We start from the raw sequence: 25,932 nt of genomic DNA, 5'->3' as shown, positions 1-25,932 counted from the left end.
AAGAAAGTAAAATTATTTTTATTATATTAATTAAACATTTGAATGAAATTATTGTACTCAATTTGATAGCTCATAATTTTTTCAGCATAAATTTTGCATTGTTTGCCTATAAAAATAGATAATATCATTACGATATTTATGCACATTGGTCCATCGAATGAAAGAAAGTTTTGATTGTCGAGATAAAACGTTCCTTCTGATCGGTCACATCGAAAGTTTGCTGAACGAATTCGAGCGAGATCGAGTAATTAGAGAGGTAACCCGTAATTTTCGTGAAAGAGAGAGAGAGAGAGAGAGAGAGAGAGAGAGAGAGAGAGAGAGAGAGAGAGAGAGAGAGACATGAAAGTTGCCCGGAGTGAAATCTCCATTCCGACGCGAAATTTTCGACAATCTCATTGCTAGGGTTAACAACCCTGAGATTCACGAGGCGTCGAAGTGAGGTATAAAAGTAAGAGGGTGGACGAAGGGGAAAAAGCGTGAGACGGTAAATCGCCCACAGGCGCTGGATCATACTTGTTCTTCTTTCTTAAGTCGTCGTCGAGAGCGTGACGATGAAGCAAAAGGACGATGAAGGAAAGGACGAGAGATGCTCCAAGGAACAGGTAGTAACGGTACTGCAACTTCAAACCTTATTTTATCTCATATACATATATATCTATTCTGTTGAAATAAGTAATTAATATTTTGTCTCGTTGATATGGGAAATAGTTGCTATTTATCGTTCCTATCGCACAAGATATGTTTTGAAAAAGTTAAATACAGTGATCCGTTTATATACAGGTTATATATATATATATAAAATTTACAAACTAACAATAAACAATTTGTATCTCTATATACATATGTCTATTACAAATACCACAAATGCGCTTATGAGTGTTTCCAAAGTCCAGCAAGTAACATGAGGTTCCGTTAATTGAACTGTCGTCTTTCTCTTTCCGTGCAATATTTTTTTAGCTAGGAAGGCCAATGTTAATAATTTATTAATAAAAGAACAAACATTACTTTACAATCTGTAGGAAATAATATATGCACATAGATTTCTTGATTCCTGCCTCCTATAATTTATTTTAATTGCTCGGCTTTAAGAGGCATATAAGTAAATTAATTTCTTTCATAATCATGGAAAATCCAATTTCAATATAAAATTATCGGTAAGCAAATTTTTTTACGTCAGAAAATTTAAAAAATATAAAATGCACTATTTTTTATTGTGCTGCTTATCTTAATGTACAATCACATACATTTTTATAATGCTATATTTTTCTACTTATCTATCTACACAATAGCATTGCGCGCGAATTATAATATATAGATTTGATATTATTACATTTTTTGATCAAAAGTTATTATTTTAAGCCAGATTCAAATAAAGAAAGCAAGTGCGAACAGACATGAATGAACAACTTGTTTCAATGAATGTGAATTGCACAGCCACAAATTGCCCATTCTCTTTCTTGCACTCATTTGATTTGGATTTAGTTTGACATATAGACATATTTTAGAAAGAAACTGCCATATATATTTCAGGATCTAGTAAAAATACAGTAAAAAAATAACGTTTTTATATCTTTCGATGTATTTAGTTTTATATAGGTACCTCTAAGTGCGTACAATCTAGTATACACACCAGAGTCATTATTGTCTATGCAGCCAAGTTTTAAAAAGAATTAGGAACATAATAAGATCTTTTTTCATATCAGCAATGAGGCCGATAAAGTTTCATCTATTCACATTATTTGTGAATAGCCTATGGCCGTGCTAATAGTATTAATAAAAATGTTGTCACTTCAATATACATATATACATTCTTACTTTAAGGGTCATTTCAAGGTCATGCCGTCTATGCCACATAATACATCTTTTCATACCATAAAAATTATGTCTAAGACATTTTGTCGAAAAATGAATAGTTTCGGAAATAATTGTTTGCTTCCATACTTTTTCCCCACCCTGTATTTTTTAATGGCAGATCCTTTGGATTAATTTAATATTTGACACCAAAACTATTTTTATAAATTATATCTCAACAATGTTAATATTAAAATTCTAAATTTAAATTTCTAATTGCTTTTATATAGTTTAACTTATTTATAATCCTTTTATTAATTAATAATTAATTTTTGTGACAACTATATATCGAATGTACAGTATATTGCATTGTATAAACAACAAATAATATCAAATATTTTTCTATTATGTGCGTTTTGATCGTGTAAATGCATTAATAAAATAAATATAATGGTAACAAATAAAACTCATGCAACAAATAAATACAAATCTATTTTATTCGAATAAAATAAAGGTTATAAAGTAAATAAACCAACATCCAGAAGTTGAATTACCCATCTAAGAATTGCTTAATGAAAAAGGAAAAAAAATCATGTATATATTTTCTTAATATTTTGCTGAAAATATGTTCTTATAACACAACGCTAAATAAATGCGATAATAAAATAAGCTGAAAATGAAATAAAACATAAACGAGAAACTCATTGCCATATAAAAACTTTACATTATAAAGTCAGTGAAATAGAATGACATAATTGCACCTATTATCCTAATTATCGGACGAAACTAATGCTCTATTAGATCCGACCGTATCATGGATTTAAGCTCTAGTTATTGCTTTGTATACACGTGTTTTAAGAAAAAAGGAATATATAACGGGCGGCTACCTATTCGTCGGTAGATAAAAGTTAGTGGTATACTCAATACTTATATACTTATATTGACCAATTATTTTCATTCGTAACTGCATCTTAAAAAGAAATTGTTTATATTAAGTATATACGTATTTTAACAGCTTATATTTAATATTGCCATACAAGGGACACGATAGATCCCTTAAAATCTCATCCATTGATATTGTAATTTAGAAACGATTATAGTACTCACTTTGACTCGGAATAATGTCTCAGCGATTATAAAATATAAATTAATTTTTCAACAGCGCGATATCATCACAGCATTATTCAAAAAATCCTTTTCGGATTTAATCTTGGCAAAATTCGAGTACTTTGAAAAAGAAAATTTTCTATATATAGTAACGTATCATATTTACTGTTACTGTATATATAGTCCCACATAATTTTATATTCTCTCTTTTAATTATTAATTAACAATATTATAATAATTAATTATAATTGATTCTAATATTTAATTAATTATTATTATTGATTATGATAATAAAATAATTAATTAATTATGATTGATTATTATGTATATTAATATATATAATTAATTATTATATATATTTTTACTCAATATAATCGATATATAACAAAAAATTGCTTAAAAATATTATGTACGATGATAAATGTGTTGCATATAATTTTGATCATCTTTACAGAATGAAATTTTGATTTTAGCCCTTTAACATTATTATATTCGGCATAATTTCTTAAAAAATTAGTAAAACGTTAAATTTAATAGGCCAGTTTAGTTGGACACAACGGGCATGTAAAACTTGTGTTTCTGCGTGTCTCTGGTGTGTTTGAAAGGCGCCTGTTTGGCTTCCAAAAGAGTAGCTGGACACGGTCCTCTGTGCCTAGGAACGTATTCTCTTTTATACATGCTGGAACTGACAGTACTACCATCACCCAAATTAATGTGAGATGCGTTCATTTGCCTCTGGACTCTTTCTACTTTTTGAGTACTTTGTGAGAAATTTCCATAGCTTTTTGCCTCGCTTTGTGAATAGAATTTCCCGCCGACACTTAGGTTGTCTTGCCGAATGATTCTCTGCGGGCGTTCATAGCTGGAAGATGCCCAAGGATTGACTTCTTTAGAACTACGATGCAGCGAAGTCAAGCTACGTCTATCGTTGCTCTGGCTCGAATTACTGATGTACTGTCCGCTCTCAGCCAGGTTTGAAATACTTTTGCGCTGGTCCGCCGCCGTCGACGAGATCGTGTGAAGCGCCTCGGTAGAAGAAGCTGCGCCACGTCGATGGAGTACTGCGTTGCTGATGTCAGCCGACGAAGAGGATATCACGTTCTTGCGGTGGTGACCGAACTTCGTGGCTGAGTCTACGTGTGATTGTTCTAAAGTCGTTTGCCCATTGATTGATTGTCGGAATTCCGGGCTGCTTGAATTATATCGCGCCTGAGTGGAGATTGTGTGCTGCTCGTGTTGCTTCGTCCCGGATCTTTGTCGAGTTTCCATATGTTGTGCGTTCACATAATCGCGCTTGGTCATTTCCTGATGATGACGCTCGACGTGCTGCTGCTGATGCTGCTGTCTATGGTGCTCGCCATGTGTGGCGTCGATCGCGTAACGAGATGTATCTTCCGCTCGCACGATTTGCCCTCGATGATTTACTCCTTCCGTGAATGATCTATCCTCGATTGTTCGACGACTCTGCATATTCTGCGATTGCAAATGTTGCTCGCTCAAATGAGTTCTTTGATGTTGTTCATGATGCTGATTAGATATTGATTGAGAAGTCGTTTTTCGTGAATCCACGGGTTGTGGTCCAAATGGCGAAACATCAATTGGTTGAGCGGTACGACGATCCGTAATATGTTGTATTTGTTGATGATGAGAGACAGTTTGAGCATTGGCAGCTTTCTGATCTGACTGAGCAGAAGTAGTTGTACGTCTTACGGTCGTAACGATAGTTCCATCTGCTAAAGTTTGCGATTCCACGGTCTTCCTAGTATCAGATTCTATCTGACTCATTTTAGCAGCGATATCCTTTCCTGTACGTTTCGTGTAGGTATTATAGTTACGTTGATTCGTCGTGGTCATCACGGTGGTGTCATCACCGAGCGAAATAGACGATTCCATGTGTCTTCGACGATTTACCGTTTTACCAGCGGGAGAAGGTTCATGCTTTATAGAAGGTGTATAAGTATCTCTGCTGGTTGTTTTTGTTTCCATAGTGCCGGTGCTGAGTTTTAAGTTATCTTCATGTGACTTAATGTCCGCTCGTTCTCCACGAACTATTGTATAAGTCGACTTGTGAGACGTTGTGCCTTCGAAATCACCCATCATCTTTAGATTATCTTCTCTTTTTACGACTTCGATTCTTTCTGCTCTTTTGGGAGTGAAGTCGTCACGTGGGCGTCCGATGAAATCACCTTCTGGTTTCAAATTATCGGCGTGACGAATCGGCGATCGTCGTTCACCGGGACCAATCTTATCCGGAGTTCTACGTTCAAAATCACCCTCTGGCTTCAGATTATCCGGGTGCTTGATTGGAGTTCTTTTCTCCCCGGGCCCAATCACGATCTTCTGAGGTCTGTCGAAATCTCCTTCCGGACGTAAATTGTCCGCACGCTTTTTAATTGGCACGCGTTCACCAACCACGTGCACGTAATCATCTTTGCGACGCACGTCGATAAATTCGCCTTCCATTCTGAGATTATCTTCATGTCTCTTAACATCCACTTTCTCCACTCTCGTTATTTTCTTATAGTCATCTCTCGAGCAATGAGTGTCTATTTGTCCCTCCATGCGCAGGTGATCCTCATGCCGACGTATTTCTACGCGATCTCCATTTACATATTTATAATCATCTTTCGGAGATACTTTCATTTCACCTTCGGGACGAAGATTGTCCTGAGGTTTTTTAACCGGCGATCGATCTCCTCTCTTTGGAATAAAATCGTCCTTAGGCACTATGTAGAAATCTCCTTCAGGATGAAGATTATCCTCGTGCTTGATCGGAGTTCTTCGTTCAGCCGGTTCTACTTTCTTCGGGGAACGTTTCGCGAATTCTCCTTCGGGATGAAGATTATCCTTTGGCTTCTTCACATCTGCTCGGTCGCCTTTTAGCGGCGTGTCTTTCTTCGGTCTGCCAACGAATTCTCCCTCCGGATGAAGATTATCGGGATGTTTAATGGGTGATCGTCGTTCACCGGGACCAACGGATGATTTTGCTGGTCTCTCGAATTCACCTTCGGGCTTCAAGTTATCTTTCGGCTTCTTGACGATTGCTCGGTCACCTTTAATAGGCACGGTTTCCTTCGGCCGTTGAACAAAATCGCCTTCTGGCTTTAAGTTATCAGGATGTTTAATAGGAGATCTTCTCTCTGCGGGACCTACCGGTGCTTTCTCTGGTCGTTCGAAATCACCCTCAGGATAAAGATTGTCTTCACGCCTAATAACTTTGCTACGTTCACCACGAGTAACTCGATAGTCATCTCGTCGATGGATATCAACGAATTCGCCTTCAATCTTCAAATTATCCTCACGATGAACAATATCTACACGTTCGCGTTTAGACGTAGTTACGTAATCATCTCGAGATCGATAAACATCTATATCTCCTTCCATCTTCAAATTATCTTGATGCATCACGATTTCAGTTCTCTCTCCTTTAGTTGGTTTGTAATCATCCTTAGGTTTTCCTACAAATTCTCCTTCAGGCTTCAAATTATCTTTAGGCTTCTTTTGAATTGGTCGATCGATGCGCTTAGGAATAAAATCATCTTTTGGTCGACCAACGAATTCACCCTCTGGATGCAAGTTGTCTTCATGTCGAATCGGTGTACGTCGTTCTGCTGGGCCAATCGGTGATTTCTGAGGTCTTACAAAGTCGCCTTCAGGTCGTAAATTATCTCTTGGTTTGGTAACATCCGCCCTTTCGCCTTTGATCGGTATCTTTTCTTTTGGACGTTTTTCAAATTCACCTTCTGGCTTCAAATTGTCTGCATGTTTGATCGGAGTTCTTCTTTCCGCTGGACCAATTGGTTTTTTCTCCGGTCTTTCAAAGTCACCCTCCGGTCGTAAATTATCTTGCGGCTTTCTAACATCGGCTCTGTCACCTTTCTTCGGCGCGTCTTCTTTCGACCTAGATACGAACTCGCCTTCAGGTTTCAAATTATCATGTGGCTTTTTTACAATTGGTCTTTCAGCAGGTTTGAATTCTTCAGGCTTAGGTCTCTCAAATTCACCCTCAGGTTTCAAATTATCAAAATGTTTAATCGGAGTTCTTCTTTCGGCTGGACCAATTGGTTTTTTCTCCGGTCTTTCGAAGTCACCCTCTGGTCGTAAATTATCTTGTGGCTTTCTGATATCGGCTCTTTCACCTTTCTTTGGTGCTTCTTCTTTTGGTCTAGATGTGAACTCGCCTTCAGGTTTCAAGTTGTCGAGTGGTTTCTTTACAATCGGTCTTTCAGCAGACTTGAATTTTTCAGGTTTAGGTCTTTCGAATTCACCTTCTGGTTTTAGATTGTCAGAATGTTTAATCGGAGAACGTCGCTCAGCAGGGCCGATCGGTTTCTTTTCTGGTCTTTCAAAGTCTCCTTCCGGTTGCAAATTATCTTGCGGTTTTCTGACATCGGCTCTTTCACCTTTCTTCGGTACTTCTTCTTTCGGTCTAGATACGAATTTGCCTTCAGGTTTCAAGTTATCGTGTGGTTTCTTTACAACCGGTCTTTCAGCAGGCTTGAATTCTTCAGGCTTAGGTCTTTCAAATTCACCCTCTGGTTTTAGATTGTCAGAATGTTTAATCGGAGAACGTCGCTCAGCAGGGCCAATCGGTTTCTTTTCCGGTCTTTCGAAGTCTCCCTCCGGTCGCAAATTATCCTTCGGTTTTCTCACGTCAGCTCTCTCACCCTTTTTAGGTGCTTCTTCCTTAGGCCGACGTACGAAATCGCCTTCTGGTTTTAAATTATCTTCTGGCTTTTTAATTTCAGGTCTCTCTGCTTTCTTAGGCGAATAATCGTCCTTCGGACGACCTTCGAATGGACCTTCCGGTTTTAAATTGTCACGATGCTTAACGACATCCGTGCGTTCGCCTTTAACGACTTTGAAATCATCCCGTGTTCTCATATCGATAAATTCTCCTTCCATACGTAAATTATCCTGATATTTAGTAATTTCGGTCCTTTCGCGTATTAAGAAATCGGTATATTCGTCTCTGGATCTATAAGTTTCTATATCTCCTTCCATTCGCAAGTTATCCGTGCGCTTCACTACATCCATGCGTTCGCCACGCACCGGTCGATAATCATCCTTCGGTCGACCTTCGAATGGACCCTCTGGTCTCAGATTATCCTCTGGTTTTTTAACTTCGGCACGATCACCTTTAGTAGGCGTAAAGTCTTCTTTAGGTCTACCAATAAATTCACCCTCCGGCTTAAGATTATCTGGATGTTTCACTGGCGTACGTTTCTCAGCCGGAACATATTTTTCAGGATGTGGTCTCTCAAAATCGCCTTCGGGTTTCAGATTATCTGTTGGTTTTTTGACTTCTGGCCTTTCTGCTGGACGATAACCTTCTTGTTCCGGTCGTTCAAACTCACCTTCCGGCTTCAAATTATCTGAATGTTTAATCGGAGTACGTCGTTCCGCTGGAGCAACAGGTGCCTTTTCCGGTCTTTCAAAATCGCCTTCGGGTTTGAGATTATCCTTTGGCTTTTTAACATCAGCCCTGTCACCTTTTCTTGGCACTTCTTCTTTTGGCCGAGAAACGAATTCACCTTCCGGTTTTAAATTATCGTGTGGTTTCTTTACTACCGGTCTTTCAGCAGGTCTAAATTCTTCAGGCTTAGGTCTTTCGAATTCACCTTCTGGCTTCAGATTGTCAGAATGTTTAATCGGAGTACGTCGCTCTGCAGGACCAATTGGTTTTTTCTCCGGTCTTTCGAAATCGCCCTCCGGTCGCAAATTGTCTTGTGGCTTTTTGATATCAGCTCTCTCACCTTTCTTTGGCGCCTCATCTTTCGGTCTTGACACAAATTCGCCTTCCGGTTTTAAATTATCATGTGGTTTCTTTACAATTGGTCTTTCGGCAGGTTTGAATTCTTCAGGTATTGGTCTCTCAAACTCACCCTCTGGTTTTAGATTATCAGAATGTTTAATCGGGGTACGCTTCTCTGCTGGACCGATTGGTTTCTTTTCCGGTCTTTCGAAGTCACCTTCCGGCCTCAAATTGTCTCTCGGTTTTTTCACATCAGCTCTGTCACCTTTTTTAGGCGCTTCTTCCTTAGGCTGACGTACGAAATCGCCTTCTGATTTTAAATTGTCTTCCGGCTTTTTAATTTCAGGTCTCTCTGCTTTCTTCGGTGAATAATCGTCCTTCGGGCGACCTTCGAACGGACCTTCTGGTTTTAAATTATCACGATGTTTAACGATGTCCATGCGTTCACCTTTAACAATTTTAAAATCATCTCGCGTTCTTGTATCAATGAATTCACCTTCCATACGTAAATTATCTTGATATTTAGTAATTTGAGTTCTTTCGCGTATTAAGAAATCGGTATATTCGTCTCTAGATCTATATGTTTCTATATCTCCTTCCATACGCAAATTGTCCATGCGTTTAACAACATCCATACGTTCTCCACGCATTGGTCGATAATCATCTTTTGGTCGACCTTCGAATGGACCTTCCGGTTTTAAATTATCTGCTGGTCTTTTAACATCAGCGCGATCACCTTTTGTTGGTATAAAATCTTCTTTCGGTTTACCAATAAATTCACCTTCTGGTTTGAGATTGTCCGGATGTTTCACTGGTGTTCGTTTCTCAGCTGGAGCGTATTTTTCAGGACGTGGTCTTTCAAATTCACCTTCGGGCCTTAAATTGTCTATTGGTTTTTTGACTTCTGGTTTTTCTGCCGGACGGTAACCATCCTGACGAGATCGCTCAAATTCACCTTCTGGCTTGAGATTATCCGGATGTTTCACTGGTGTTCGTTTCTCAGCTGGAGCGTATTTTTCAGGACGTGGTCTTTCAAATTCACCTTCGGGTCTTAAATTGTCCACTGGCTTTTTGACTTCTGGTTTTTCTGCCGGACGATAACCATCCTGCCGAGGTCGCTCAAATTCACCTTCTGGCTTGAGATTATCTGGATGTTTCACTGGTGTTCGTTTCTCAGCTGGAGCGTATTTTTCAGGACGTGGTCTTTCAAATTCACCTTCGGGCCTTAAATTGTCTATTGGCTTTTTGACTTCTGGTTTTTCTGCCGGACGATAACCATGCTGACGAGGTCGCTCGAATTCTCCTTCGGATCTAAGATTATCCGGATGTTTAATTGGAGTGCGTCTTTCGGCTGGACCAATAGGTGCTTTCTCTGGTCTTTCAAAATCGCCTTCGGGACGTAGATTGTCTTCCGGACGTTTTACTTCAGGACGTTCTGCACGTTTTGGCAAATAATCATCTTTTGGACGACCCTCGAACGGACCTTCTGGTCGCAAATTATCTTCGGGACGTTTAACATCGGCACGTTCTCCTTTGGTCGGTCTGTAATCATCTTTGGATTTTCCTTCAAAGTCACCTTCTGGACGAAGATTATCGAAATGTTTAACAGGCGTTCTACGTTCGGCAGGTTTGAATGGCTTGATTTCTCTGTCTGGAAATTCTCCTATTGGAAATAGATTATCCGGATGACGAACGATGGATGCTCTATCACCGGGACCATAAGGTATCGGCTTAGGTCTTTCGAAGTCGCCTTCAGGATACAAATTATCCAGATGTCTGATAGGAGTGCGTTTCTCACCGGGTATATATTGGTCTTTGGGACGATCTGAAAAGTCACCTTTAGGTCGTAAATTGTCTTTCGGTCGTTTCACTTCAGGACGTTCCGCTGTCTTCGGAGTAAAATCATCTTTTGGACGTCCTTGGAACGGACCTTCTGGTTTCAAATTATCTTGTGGTCTTTTAACATCAGCTCTCTCTCCTTTGGTTGGCCTATAATCATCCTTAGGCCGTCCTTCAAATGGTCCTTCAGGACGTAAATTATCTTCTGGACGCTTGACTTCAGGGCGTTCGCTACGTTTAGGTGCATAGTCATCTTTAGGACGCCCTTCGAATGGACCCTCGGGTCTTAAGTTATCTTCAGGGCGCTTGACATCGGCACGTTCTCCTCTAGTAGGCTTATAGTCATCTTTAGGTCGTCCTTCGAACGGCCCTTCAGGACGTAAGTTATCTTCTGGCCGTTTCACTTCATAACGTTCGCCGCGTTTAGGTGAATAATCATCTTTAGGCCGTCCTTCGAATGGCCCTTCAGGTTTTAAATTATCTATAGGTTTTTGTGGTTCTGGCCTGCGCAGCAATATTGGTGTAACATAATCATCCTTTGTATGAGGCAATGCTTCGAAAGGTCCTTCGGGTCTTAGATTATCAGCTCTCTTAATAACTATGGTACTTTTATAATCTGCTTGATCAAAAGTTCGAAATTGTTCCTGAGTGGTAGTAGTACTGTCAATGATATCTGTTTTACTGTAAAACCGATCGGTGTCTTTAGGATATTTCGGTCGCCACTGAGGTTCACGTTCGGTAACATGAGTTTGGAAATCTTCCTTAATATGAGAGGTACCCTGTAAGATAATTTTGAAAAATAATGAAATCACATATACGGTCTTATAAACGTTTTGATTAAAATCAGAAAGTTTTTATCATTAAAATTACTAACCGTGAATTCACCCTCTCCCACGGTGAGATTATCCGTTCGTTTAACGATTTCAGCACGTTGGATGCTACGATGATCAATGTATTGCGATCGCGTCGTCGTTTCGTCAGTGAAATCACCCTCTATCTTCGTATAAGTATTGCGACGTATTGGGATCGGTCGTTCGCCAGGAGTGCCAGTAAAAACCAGTTCGGTCGTTGTTGTAGCTAGAAAATAACAAAATTTATTAATTTTTTTATATCGAGCATACACACACAATTTTACGAAAAGTATATATTTGTATATATAAGAATTCTTTGGAGATCAATATCTGTTGAGATCAAATTAATAACAAAAAAGTTTATTAATAAATTCACGAACGGAATTAAGCAAGTATTTAAACTTACCGTCAAAATCCCCTTCGAATTTTAAGTTATCCCTTGGCTTTGTAATCGGAGCTCGTTCGCCATATTTCGGAGCTTCCTCTCGAGGCTTACCAACAAACTCGCCCTCCGGTTTAAGATTGTCTTGTGGCTTCTTCACAGGTGCCCTTTCACCCCTTATAGGGATCGCCTCTTGCTTTGGTCTTCTAACGAATTCACCTTCGGGTTTGAGATGATCTTGCGGTTTTTTGACCGGCGCTCTTTCGCCTCTAGTAGCCACATAATCAGTTCGTCTCTGTCCGATAAATTCACCCTCCGTATGCAAATGATCTTCATGATAATATTTTGTTTGTTTTTCCACGTGTTTTTCGTCGTAATCCTGGCGATAGGAAGTCACAGTATGCAACGGTTCTTCATAAGAGAATTCCAAATGTTCTTGGGGTAAATTATGCGGGCAACGATGACGTCTAAAATATTGTCATTTATTAGAATTTAGAAACAGATATAACGTTTATGACATTACAATGTTTTTTCAGGTCGCATGAGAAGTAACGTTTTAAGAAATATTTAAAGTATTTAAAGAAAGGTATCTATTTTTAAACAGTTGCGTTCATATTTGAAAGCAGCAATATGATAAAGTAAACGATACTGCATCCATTCTTATGACATTCACGGTATATGCCTGTTTAATATTAATAAAAGGGAGGAAAAGCGTTCGCAGAAAATTCTTGTTATCCGCTTTTGTATTCATTCAAATAACGTTTAACAAAGGCTTGATGCATATAGAGATTTAAATATGACGCAGAAGGGTATCAATCCTTTTATGTCCTTAATGAGTATAAAGGTTTTGCGTTGTTTTAAATGTCTTGTTATTCTCGGAGTATTTACAGCCATTACCATACGCGATGGATATAAAGACAAAATTATGATCGTATTGTAATCTGTTCATTCGATACACAGCATTTTAAGGTATCGTGGCTTTTAATATTACATTTACATTATTAATTAAAAACAAATATTTTATATATGTCGTAAGAATTATAATAAGCTAAATAATTCGTATATTTTATTTAGCAAGAGTTAATTTAATATTTACTATAATTGGAGTATATTCCGTGTACATACTACAGTAGGAAAAGCCTTTATTAGTCAGATAACAGCATATTTTAACGAGATGCGTTCTCATATAAATCGAATTGTTATTGGTACATACATATTTAATTAATTAAATATTCATCGGCTTGATTACAAGAATTAACTAAGTTCTTTACAATCCAATTGCATTGGAAGTTTTAGATACCTTTATTTATAATTGAATATAATTCAGAATATTAACTTAAGATTTCATCAAATGACAAATGACGTTTCTATTGATATTGATCGTATTAATTAATGAAAAGCTTTCACCTTTCTGTGAAAGGTACGAATTACATCTTGCTGGTGAATGCTTTTAATGCAATACTGGTTAGTTACCATAAATGGTATGGAAAAAAGAAACGTAGTATTATTGCCAATATTTTATTCAAAGCAACTTTACTTATTTGGACACTAGTATTTCATATGAGAGATCCTACTTCTGTGTAACTACATCGAGCAACGTCAAAATTCGTTCTCATAATTCTTTTTAGCTTTTCTTCTGTACCGTTGGGTATTACGAAAATCCAATTCCGTAAAAGCCAGACTTGGTCAAAGTCGAGTAGCATCATGTATTTTTTATTGGATAAAACCATGTTATATGACACATTATGAACATCCCTTTAGAGCCGTGTTAAACCAGAAGAGAGAAGTTTTAACAGACCTCAAAGTTAAGAAGACTTACGTAGAAATTTCCAACGACTAATCGCCTGCTAGTAGACGAACCGCAATTACTTCTTGAGACAGCCACGACGCGACTAATTTTCTACGAATTTATACCTCTCGTTCGCAAATCTATCTGCGCTACGAGTCTATTTAGGTCAAGATTTTATATCTTATTTATTAAATTTTCCTAAAACTATTGTCTTTTTCTACTGCCGTTAAAAATAAAAAATTAATAGCTGAAATAAAAAATAAAAAATTTTCTTAAATATTAAGAAAATTTGTTTCTTTTATCAATATCTTGAAAAGAAAGGTTATAAAAATTAATAAAGTTTAAAAAAGATTTAAAGGAACTTAAATCTCCATAATTAGCCATTTTTTTAAAGATATAATAAATACTTTTAAAAAATGATATGTCTAACACAATTATCAAAGCTGTATGATAAATTTGTATGATTCGTCACCGTCACACAGAGCTACGTAGGTTGGAAAGTTCGAATAAAGAAGGAATCGTGCGATGACTTGCCCTCGCCCAGAACAACTTGCCGTAAAAGGATCTGTCTCGTGTCCTACTTTTGTATATTATGCATACGTATATAGTGTTTTCTAAATAAAAAAATTGATTTGTATGATACTACTACGTTAAAAGATCAATAAATATGTTACTGATTTTTTTTATATAGCAAGAATTGAATTAATTAAACAAGGATTCTTAATAATTAAAAATAATCTAATAAGAACAATGAAAACTTTTGATGACGAAAATATGATTCTATATAGGAAGTATGTAATAAGTGATACAGATACTAAAATAATGTCAAGTCAAAAGTAAATACATTCGTACATAATAAACTCAGCTCAGCTCTGAATGGATTGCTGCAATGAATTTAATAGAGTAGGAAATATGGCCTTGAAGACAATCTCCTGTTCCTCTCGTCAATTTGCATCTCGACTCTGGCAAGTTTTGTATTCTGATCTTGTTAATAATGTTTAGAAGTAGGTCAACCGTGTTCCTCTCTACAGCGAACGTGTAGATAAGTTAAATTAAATCGTATTCGCACTAGTTCTATACTTGTTAATTATACTCCTTGTAAAATGTTTATTAATATTTTAATATTAAAATTTATATGTATGTAGAAAGTAGAAATTAAACGTTGTGGTAGAATCTTAATTTTGGCTTAATGCTTCGCATAATTTAAATTAAATTCTACACTCGTGCTAGGTTTTTATTTTTACGTCTTTATATATTTATATATGAAGAGAGATATAAGTATTTTATTACAAGGAACACTCACCCGCAGGTACAAAGCTCGCAAATGCACTGTTCTTTTAGAGGAATTTTCGACAATATATCCGGTACCGGCACTGATTTAGGATATACTACATCTTCTTCGAGAGAGTCTGGACTTTGATCTCCTCTTTTAAGTTTATCCTGTTCCAATTTCGTCGGTTTTTCAGGCTTTTCAGCAAGTCGATTAGGTTTAGATTTCGAAGGTTCAGATTCTTTATCGAATTTTCTAAATGCTACAGGTTTTTCTTCGGGTCGACTCAGCTTGCCAGCCGCTGGCTGTGATCTTCTAGTCGGCGACGTATGATCCCGAAGCTTTTCAGGTGACATTGACCGGATTTCGGAAGGTCTACGAAACCAATATCGACAAGTTACAAATTGTCACCTTTTTATTTTTTCTTACAGTTTAGACATATTTAAAAGAATTAGAGTAGCTTAAAGATAAAAGAAGAAACAATTTATTTTTCATTTACCTGCCATCCACTGGCCGTTGAGGACTTCTTTCGCGCTGCGGAGGTCGACTGGGCTTTCCAGCAATTGGAGTTGGTTTTGGTCGATCGTCTTCCCTGAGACCAGGTATTCCACGAGGATAACCAGGTCGTTCAGGCGATGGTTTCCTCGTGGAATCCGCTGGTGACCGGGGTGCCGGGCCGGTGATGGTATCGAATCGGGTGTCAATGACATCCCGCGCTACCATGCTAATCACCTGCTCTTTATCGATAAATTCCTTCGTTGACTCGGTAACATCTCTCTAAGAAATACGACAAAAATATTCTTTAAATATTTCTTAGATTTTGCTAAATAACAGTAATACATATTAATAGATACGAGGGTGAACCAAATATAAACTGAACTTATTTTTGTACGTGCCGTAAGGTGAATGAAGAGGAGTGCGGCTTCTAAGCGTTACAGTTAGGGATGCCTGAAGGAGATCCTCCCCGTAGAGGACCTCACACTACCGCTCCTTTAGTCAGTACACGATGTCAGAACAAGAGATACTCCTCGCCTGTTGCGCAATGGGTTATTATCAAATTTTTTACGACAGAGGGCATAAAACCGTCCAAAATTTTGAGAAGGCTTAAGACATAGTTCGGGAACAACATTCTTAAGAAGATTCAAGTGTACGCGTGGCACAAACAATTTTTAAAAGGACGAGAAGCAGTTGAAAATAAAGGTAACCGACGTCGGTTTTAGCTAGAAAAGTTCTTGCAACTGTATTTTTTTATTTTAAAAGAGTTCTGTACATTGATTTTCTCCATGAACGCCGCATATTACTGCCAACTTTTACGCGAAACAAAACTAGCATATTGTCGGAAAAGACGCTTGTATTTCAATACAAGACATTATTCTGCTGCGTACGATAATGCCCGGTCCTATACAGTTGCCCAAACTCGATAAAAATGAGAAATTGTTATGGACTACACTCGAACACCTTCCTTCCCTAAGGGACTTATCGCCCTGCGATTATTATTTGTTTGCACCACTAAAAGAAGCACTTGGAGGACAGAGATTTGATGACGATGTTGCTGTCGAAGCGTTCTTGCGCAATTGACTGGTGTCACAACCATCTTTATTTTACAATAGCGGAATAAAAAAACTATCCATCTGTTGGGAAAAATGTGTTTCTAAGTCCGGAGATTATATAGAGAAATAACTTTGTACGTTTGTATTTTTATAGCGTTTCAATAAATTAAAAAAAAAAAAGTTTAGTTTATATTTGATCGACCCTCGTATAAAGCAGAATAATTGGTCAATTAATACGGTCAATGCTTTCAATTATCACTTTATTAATGGTTGCTCACGTTTTCACGCACAGTGTAAACTATATTATTAATTATTACATATACCGTAATGTCGAGTATTATCACGTTTTTATAAATTGATATTACGTAGAATTTTACAGCTGCAACGATTATACTATAATAAAGTGCATTGATATGGTATATAAACTGTTAGGAAATGTCAAATATAAACGATCAGTTATGACTACACCACCACTCGCAAACTTTAGAACTACATTGCTCGTAACAAATGACGACTGCATAGCAACATATTATGTCAATTTACTTAAAGTCAATGTCATAACAATTATTCAAAAAAACAATGATTTATGATATTCAATTGGTATGCTAATTATACATAGTAAACGCTTTGATACACACTTGGTAAAGACTTCGAGGCGCAATAACGACGTAAATGGGGCTTCGTTTTTCCGCGAGCGTTCATTACGAGCTTCAAACGTGCTGCATAATGAGCGCCGCAAGCATGAACGAGATTAGGAACGCCGGTAATGCATAGTTCGACAGAATGCAGGTAACACGAGATTGGTGTATACGGCTTTTATGTGCACGCTTACAGAGTATCGTGTAACGTGTCGAATCGTCGAACCGTACTTTTGCGATTTAGTTTCGTTAACGACATTGCTGTCATTTCCAAAAATAGATTATGTTTGTACTATCGATAATGTAAATGATCTGTACAAAGAATTTTATTGTATAAGTGTATTTAAAAAAATTTTCAGATTTTGTATTTTTATTAAAATGTGTAGAAAATCTCCAAATCTTTTTTCTTAAAATTCTCGAATTTCATAAACAATTGTAATCTTTTAATAGTAAGCATTGATCGACAAAAGCAGATATACAAAACAAATAAAGATTAACATTTATAGTTATTAAGAGGAATTTTATATCTAATAATAATTTTCGTAAATTTTATATTTCATCTTTATATTTTTGAATATAAAGGTGTAGATTACTATTCATTTTTAAAGTGCAGTTTTATGCCATAATTGTGTGGAAACATAATATCACACTATTAAAGTGATAATAATTTAATGTGTGTGTGTGTGTGTGTATGTGTGTTACTAATATTAATAAGTATCTTATAAATCCATGATAAATTTACTACGAAAAATATTGTTTCAGTTTGGGGAATTTTGATGTTTTACTTGTACTGGTGTTGAAATTCCACGTTACATTGTATCATTAAAAATGTCACGTGTCTATTTTTTTTTCAATTTGTTGTGACTGCTCATTATATTCATAGGCACACTTGGTTTTTAATTTGACTCTACAAAGAAGCAAATAACGTTTGCTGATATTATTAGTCAAATCCTTTACTGTTTTTAACGCTCGAATGTAATTCGCATAAAGCACATCAGATGAAGTTTTGGCATTTAATTAGCGGGTTAAGTAGCTTGAGTCTTAAGCTGATTGCCCCTCCTCCGACGATATCGAGAGTTGCTCATAATGAAGCTCGTTTACATAATTTAGACTTTACTTGTTTTCCCGATGAGTATAATTTTGTCTGTCTAGAAATTTCACGTTAAAAACGATCTCCTCTGTATTGCTATTTCGTAGTAACTACAAGTTTAATAAAATTTCTGTGTTAAAAGAATTTTGATGAACGTAATTAAGTGCTGTTAATAAAATATCACGTTTATCGATGCCGTAATGTATGACATGACGAGATATTGCACGCGCCTTCATAAAATAATAATACCGAATCGCGCCGAGAAAACGCGATCACGCGTGTACGTCGTACGTATCATAATATCTCGATCCAAATAGGCCATCTTTATAGTTGTTTGCATGTTGAACAATCGAAAACAACGAGGGTGTCTGTAATATTCCCATTAAGATGAATTGTTTTAAGTATAGAGACGTAAATTACAATCGTAACATACAAATAGAGATTCCACAGAGCGTTTATTCCATCTAAGATGGAAAGAAGATATTTGTTGGATATTCATTTGCAGAGTGATAGATGAAGTAACGCGAAAAGCACGTGTGCCAACGCGAACTTACTAAAGCATTTTATCGATCATCTCGAGACCTCGGAGTAAAGTCACGGCTGTGAGAATTAAATCGAGCTGCTTTAAAGAAACAGACTGTCCGTATGGTGCGGAATAAGTTACGAATGTCTATTTTTAATTCGTACAACGGGTGTAAACTTGTAAACGTGAGAACATATTGCAAATTACCAACGTAGTCCTTGTGAATTATCCTTGTGCGAGCAAGGCATTGAATATTCAGACTGCGATGTTAGATAACGTAATCTTCGAAGTACCGATCCTAATATTTGTGAGATGCTACGTGGAGATAAAGTTTCAAATTGTCCCGAGCATCTTCAGTTAGGAAATTCACTGCTGTTAACAGTCAAAAGTATGCTCGCTGAATTTTCAATAAGCAACATGTGCAAAATAAGATTTTATCAGACATGAAACAAAATTTAATTTAATGTAATCATAAGAAAACTGAACGCAGAAAAAATAAAAAACTTTTAAAAAAAAGATAATTTTAAAAATTAGAAAAAAATTGGAATACGCAATTATTTGAATAAAAATGAAGTGTTATTTCTATTAGAAACTAATTTTAAATTAAAATTCTAAATTTCAAATTTTTTCAGAAATACTATCGTTTTATCGCTGTAGCAGTAAATCCAAAGTATCATCTGTGGCATTTATCTTTCTGTTTGATATCGACCCATATTTCTATGAAAACATGTAACTTTTCAGTTACAAAGTGACTCGGTCACAGTGTAAAACCCGTTGATACCACGTGCGATTTTGTTTTTACTGATTAAATCAATATTGAGTTCTATAGCATATTGCAATATACAATGGATACACAAGGTATTATTGTAAAACGATATACCTGTATCTCTGTTGTACTATTATTATTTTATTTAATGTTATCGGTCGTTGCTATCGATACTGCACCTCACCAGCGATGAGTGACGTCAATGTACACGTGTCTCTCAGCGTGGCATCTCTTAACTAAGATTTCTATAGCACTTGAACGAAGCGACCGCATGATAAGCGAAGCGGAACGCGCGTGAAATTCAATTGGTCATACATTAAGCGAGTTACATTGAGCGGTGACATCACTGCCAAATTTGCTCATATTGGATGCAATTATTATCATTCTGCATATGCTCGAGATTTAGCCTAATTGCAAGTGATTACTCTTACATGTTCGAGAAGGATGCAATTTCAAGGATTTTTTCATGGAAATGCAAATAATCGTAATAATTAATTTTCATGTACAGATTTTTGTTATAAATGATATAAATATAATATAAATAATATAACAATAATTAAATTTACATTTTTCTATAACAATGTTATTTGATGTGATATTTTAAGTTTGTTATGTTGATATTGTTTTTAATATTGTTTGGACAAAATAAAAAAAAAAGATTCGTCTTTAATTTAATTTGAACTGTACAATGATCGTCTAAATGTACATACATTTATCTCTCTCAAAGATAATTTGCGTATTTACATGTCAAAGTTCACTTTTTAATCGAAAACAGAGGTTATCGAATTGTTTTCATGTCAATGATGATAATATATTAAAAATATTAAGATATATTATATATTTCTGTACTATGCAATAGCATATTGACGATTTAAAGCGATCATAATACAACGATTGAGATACTGTATGTCGGGCAGAATCGTTTCTCATGTGTGAAATATTGATTTCCGCTCGATTCCCCTATTCACTTTGCAATAGTTCGATGAATCGGGACTCAGTCGTCCAGAAATTCGTATATATTAGGAACGCGATATGTATGCATTCTGTCTGTTTCAAACAGAGGATTTAACAAAACGAATTCTCTTTTCTCTTCTGCTCTTAACCCTTCCCGTCTTTCTACGAATCGCTATATTACGTCAGGTTTATTTTCAACGCGGCGCCACACATATGAACCTACAACCTTCGCTCGGTTTGGAAGTGAAAGTATCGTTCGAATCTTTTCCGAAAGAACTGAGCTCAAAGTGTCTCGATAAGATTTTATAAATCTGCCTACTAACATATGGTCATTATCAACTATCGAGAAGTTAATGTATTGAGAACTCGCAAGTATAATCGATATAGAAGGTTCAAAGTTTTCAGTATTTGACTTATAATTCTATAATTCTTATAGAAATAAATGTTGAAACAGAGGTATGATATAAGCATTATCCCGGAAAACTGAATGAGTCGTAGTTTTAGCAATTTCCTGTGGACAGCTAATAAAGAAACATCTTAACGTCTTGCAATTACTCACCATATCCTTGCGTGTGTCCGCCGTAAATTCAGTGATGACGCGCTCGTCCTTAACATCGCGCACGTCTTGCACAGAAGTGAATCTCGAAGACTGATCGATTACGTAAGATTGCTGAAGCACTTCGGATGTACGCGTGATATCCGCATGTGTGATATCCGCGACATCTTCGACATGTCTGATCTCAATGATGTCCTTCTGTGTTTCCGTTGATTTTCGCGAAATCGGAGTAAGCAACGTTTTTCCTTTCTGATCCACTGGTTTGCTTTCTTTCTCAATCGGTTTTCGTTCGTCTGCCGGTTTCCTCGGTACTTTTTCGTACACGAAAGAACCGTCCCAAGTGGAAGCACCAGGCTTCGACGGTCGATGCGTTCTGTCTACCGGACTTTTCTGCGACTTTTCGTCGGAGGGCTGTTTTGATTTCTCGTAATCGATCGGATGTACGTTATCCTTCGGACTCTCTTTTATATAAATTTTGGATATATTTGACGAGTCATATGTCTTTGAATCGGTGACGTACTTTTGCTCGACCGTGACGGAGCTCGTAGAATAATCGGCAGAACTTGACACATCCTTCGATGTATTCAGTATCGTAACAGATGTTTTATAATCAGCGATGTCACTCGGTTTTTCTTTAATTGGGCTTCGCTTATCTTCTGTTTTAATATCTTTTGGCACTTTTCGATCTTCTGGTCTCTTCTCTTCCGGTTTCTCATACACGAACGATCCATCCCAGGTGGAGGCGCCTGGCTTCGACGGTCGACGATGTGTTCTATCCACCGGACTCTGCGGTTTTTTATGTTTAGGCTCTTTAGTGTCTTTCGGACGTTGTCGAGGCGATGGCTCAGGTTTTCCGTCGAACTGCTGTCTTGGCTTTTTATCGGTTTCACGTACTTTATCTTCTGCGCTTCCTTTGATGAAAATTTTGGAAATATTTGAAGAATCGTATGTCTCCGAATCCTTGATGAATGTTTGTTCGACCGTGACAGAGCTCGTAGAATAATCGGTAGCACTTCTTATATCTTTTGATGTATCCAAAATTGTAACTGTTCGATGATCGACATTGTCGGTTCGTTGTTCTTTAATTGGACTCTGTTTAGCCACAGCTCCATGTACATCTTTCGGTGACTTTTTATCGCTTGGTTTTCTTTCCTCTGGTTTCTCATACACGAACGATCCGTCCCATGTGGACGATCCTGGTTTTAGAGGTCGGTAATTTTTATCGTCCGCGCGAGATTCCTTCTTCTCGCTTTTAACAGTGGTCTCTTTAATGTCAGTAGTAGTTATTACGTCACTACTAGGCAGCCTCTTTGCACCACTGTGAGGGCTTTCTTGAATGGTCACTGTTTTTTGCGTCGTTATTGGCTGACCGTCGCGAATAGTAACAGTTTCGAAGGAAGTCGTCGAGAAATCAAGATTCGAGGAATCCGTGTAACTTTCATGCATTCTTGATTGTTCCATAACGACGGAACTTTCCATAATCTCTGACGTGCTTGATACATCTTGCTTGACATCTCGGAGATCGATAGTAGTTTCGCTAACATATTTCTTCGACGTATCAATATGGGGTGTCTTTTTGCTGTCTGCTGGGCGAGGTTTATCTGGTAGCCTATCAATGGATTCTCTGCTAGGTGGTCGCTTCTTCTCTTGCGATTTTTCAAATACGAAAGTTCCGTCCCACGTTGACGATCCGGGTTTGGTACTTCGCAGATCTCTATCTATCGGTATCTTCTCCGGACTTCTAGGTCGTGGAGAGGGACTAATCCGACGTTCCGTCGACGAAACTTTGCTTCGTGATGTATCTCCATCAAATCTAATCGTCGTTTCGACAGGGCGCCCCTCGTAAACAACTGTCTCGTACCTCGTGGACCTGACGCTGGCATCCCTGATGTCCGAGAAACTCTGCTGACTCGATGAATGTTCAACGATGTAAGAAGTACTCGTGACGTCCGCTTCGTTAATCGAATTATCTTCCGTAACATCTCGAATATCGATAGTTTTTACTGTACGTTTATCTTCCGGTCTTCGGCGACTATCAGGTGTTACCGGTCGTTCGTAGACGAAGGTGCCATCCCAAGCAGATTGACCGGGCTTGTAACAGCGCGAAGTTGTATCAAATTTTGTCTGTCTCTCCGGACTTCCATGGCCGCGCGTAATTTTATTCTCAGGACTATCTTCCTCTAAGATTACCTCGGACACCGACGTGACCTTCTCGACATTCTTCTTGTCGCCGGAAATCGCGTATTCGACGATGTAAGACGTGGAGACCGATTCAGTAACGTTCGAAATGTTCTGCTCTTCGCTGACATCTTGAACGTCCACGGTATCATGACGTTTTTTCGTTGTACGGACTACGGTGACGTCTGAAGGATGCTTCTTTACGTCATCTTGCGACTTTTCGTAGATAAATTCGCCGGGTCTGCCGACTCTTCGTTGCGATGGACTGGATACGCGAGCAAGGTGTTCATCCTTACTCAATGGCATACCATCGACATGGATCGAAGTTCCTCCGCTTACATCTCGTCGTTCTTCAGAAATGAATCTGGTGCTGTCTGTAGCACCTTTTACGACGCGCATAGTCTCGGATGACTCCTTCTCATATGTACCGTCCGTACTCTTTTCTTTGAAATCTCTTCTCTGCGTTTCCATGACGTTGTCGCCGCGACCGTGAAACATGTTGACGTCGGAATCGTTACGCTGACTTCTTGGCTGCGTCGTAATTTTTTCCACGACGAAGCTTCCGTCCCACGTCGAATCGCCAGGTTTTGAGTAACGGATCGGTCCTTTCGAATATTTTTCGCTAGCGAAATCTGTTGTATCCGCGGCGGTTTTCTCCGACGTGATATCACGAAGACAAGTCATCGTTCGTTGACCTTCATCGACTATCGTTTTCGAGTCTCGAGTTATGCTTGAACTTGAAGATACGTTCTGATCGATAAATGATACCTCCTGGATCGAGGTCCCTTGAGTAACTTTAACGCTTGTTTCATCATCTCTGGTATCGCTATGAATCTTTGAACTTACTGTTTTATCAATGACACTTTTGTCCTTAGGAGTGGCTGGTTTTTCATAGACAAAGGTGCCATCCCATGTGGATTGGCCGGGCTTATTACAACGTGTTGATATCTCGATGTTTAATTTCTCTGATTTCAAATCGCTGCGCGTACTTTTATCACTCCTCTTGATATCATCAGTATTTTTAATGACAGTCACATTGGAAGGTGCAATCGTATGCTCAACTTCCCGGCTCGATGCAGACATCGTCTTACCGTTGTCATTGATTCTTTCTCCCGTTTCGCGTATTCTTGTGGTGCTCGACATTGTTTGACCGTCTTTCGTCACGGCTTCGCTCGTCTCGCTACTCACGTGAGTATTCTCGGTCGACCTTGACGATGTCTGAGATATGGGAGTTCCATTTTTAATGTCATGAGAAACTATAACAGTAGAGCGATGTCCGCTATGATCCTCGCTCGCTGATGAACTCTCAATTAAGACACTCGAGGAGCTCGACTGCTGAACCATTGAATGGGATGCGCTTTGACTTTGCGTCTGCACAGATTGACTGGCTTGTTCAGTCATTTCTCCTTGAATTGTCCGATTTTCCGAAAGAGACGTTGCGTGCTCGCGTGGAATTTCGTGCGTCGTCTTCGCTTGCTTAATCGATTGCACCTGCTCCCCTGCTATGAAGTCTTGAGAGCTTTTTTCGGTTCTTCGGCTGGACGAGCTCTGCTGGATAGTCTGTGGAGGTATCTCGATAACTTTGATAATGTTACCTTTGGAATCCATGATGACCTCGCGACTGGCACTCGTGACCTCCACCATGCTACCTCTAGATTCGCTCTCCTTCACCTGATTCGATTCCTCCACGACGCTGGTGGAGGATACAACCTCGACTGTCTCCGTTGTCGTCACATCCGAGGACGTCGACGTCGTTGCCACTTCGTTTTTCGCGGTTCCCGCATTCTTCATCCTTGACACCGTGCCTTTTTTGTGAATAGTCATCGCTACGTATTTTCGGTCGCTTCTACAGCTCGATTACTCGACAGTAACTTCACACGAACGCGAGAGACTCGTGTGTGATTGTTGTAAATACGATAAAAACCGAGAATGTTTTTAAAACGCACACTCACTGCCGAATATGTTATAATTTGTCAATCACTGCAACTTTGCCCCCGATTAAAAATTTTAAATATAAAAAAGTTCTCTGTTATCGCTGGCGCACAACCGTTTATCATCGACACTCGGTTTTAACTACATTATACCGCTCGCTCGCACGCGCTCGCGCCACTCTTCGAGTCACCCAGACGAACTGAAGCTCGGCTGTGACCGGCCTCGTTTACAAACTCGTTTCTTCTGTATGATCCTCGGAACTTTCTCGCCCGTGTTAGATATATATGCACGAGCTTCGCGCGTGCTTCCTCTCACTCGCGCATAAATTCCAAAACTCTGTCTTTCTCTTCTGCACGATCATTCGAAACTAATGCCGGCTTTAAAATTTGTGATTGATGTGATTGTGAGAGATGTGTGAACCGATATTCTCAGTCCGATATCGCGAGTCGATGTGGCATCGGCGGTTACTCGCCGTTGCTGGTCTAGGTGACCACACGGTTCTCCACTCCGTTCCTCTCTCTCGTCACTGACACTGACGTACACCAACCATGGATCTTTTATGCCTGGAGAACACCGCGGCATCCCTACTTTCCGCGACGTGACGGAGCCTCTGTACATTCGTCGGTACGTGTCTCATTCGTTCGGCGTGGGACGTAGCCACCCATCCTCGTGTGTCCCACACGCTCGTGGCGTGGGACGTACCTCTATTCGCGTATTGTTCACGACCGGCAACGCGTGTCAGAATGCGTGACCCGTGAACAAGCGCGTACGCGCGCATCTACGTCACGCCGCTACCGTCTCGACCAGGTGTATAGCTTATGTTATTACGATATATTGCCAGATTAGAGTACGTCTTTCTTTTTCTTATGGCTTATCTGCGACTTCTCTTTATCGTTCACATATTTGCACAACGATAGCGCACGCCGCGAATACGTTTGTATGTCAATGTCGAATTGTAACA

The 25,932-nt window shown here is 38.5% G+C and overlaps 1 protein-coding gene across 4 annotated transcripts; it reads right to left on the bottom strand.

Annotated features, from left to right (window-relative positions):
• Positions 1-3,316: 3,316 nt before the first annotated feature.
• On the bottom strand, positions 3,317-25,488 carry Sdb (SAXO downstream of blistered). 4 transcript variants are annotated; one of them, XM_018520976.1, is made up of 7 exons: positions 20,865-25,488; positions 15,284-15,561; positions 14,818-15,159; positions 11,750-12,192; positions 11,367-11,569; positions 7,701-11,271; positions 3,317-7,607 (listed from the first exon to the last, which is right to left on the bottom strand). In XM_018520976.1, exons 1-7 carry the CDS (start codon positions 24,861-24,863, stop codon positions 3,442-3,444), a joined length of 13,002 nt encoding a protein of 4,333 aa, XP_018376478.1. In that variant the 5' UTR covers positions 24,864-25,488; the 3' UTR covers positions 3,317-3,441. The 4 variants fall into 4 exon arrangements, with proteins under 4 accessions (XP_018376478.1, XP_018376477.1, XP_018376474.1 ...); XM_018520975.1 differs by having other exon boundaries at positions 3,317-8,960; positions 9,054-11,271; XM_018520972.1 differs by having other exon boundaries at positions 3,317-11,271.
• Positions 25,489-25,932: the final 444 nt, after the last annotated feature.

Source organism: Trachymyrmex cornetzi, unplaced genomic scaffold (genome assembly GCF_001594075.2).
Source record: "Trachymyrmex cornetzi isolate Tcor2-1 unplaced genomic scaffold, Tcor1.1 scaffold949, whole genome shotgun sequence".
In the NCBI taxonomy this organism is placed as follows: Eukaryota; Metazoa; Arthropoda; class Insecta; order Hymenoptera; family Formicidae; genus Trachymyrmex; species Trachymyrmex cornetzi.
The sequence above is the reverse complement of the archived record's forward strand: the minus strand, read 5'-3'. Positions and strand labels throughout refer to the sequence as shown.

What these genes read in the sequence shown, in the direction of transcription:
- Sdb (XM_018520972.1), bottom strand. Translation starts at nt 24,863, where the DNA reads ATGACTATTCACAAAAAAGGCACGGTGTCAAGGATGAAGAATGCGGGA. An exon ending in TGCGAGCTTTGTACCTGCGG is followed by an intron (nt 12,193 to 14,817) that starts GTGAGTGTTCCT and finishes ACAATATTTTAG; the next exon opens with ACGTCATCGTTGCCCGCATA. An exon ending in ATTCGAAGGGGATTTTGACG is followed by an intron (nt 11,570 to 11,749) that starts GTAAGTTTAAAT and finishes GTTATTTTCTAG; the next exon opens with CTACAACAACGACCGAACTG.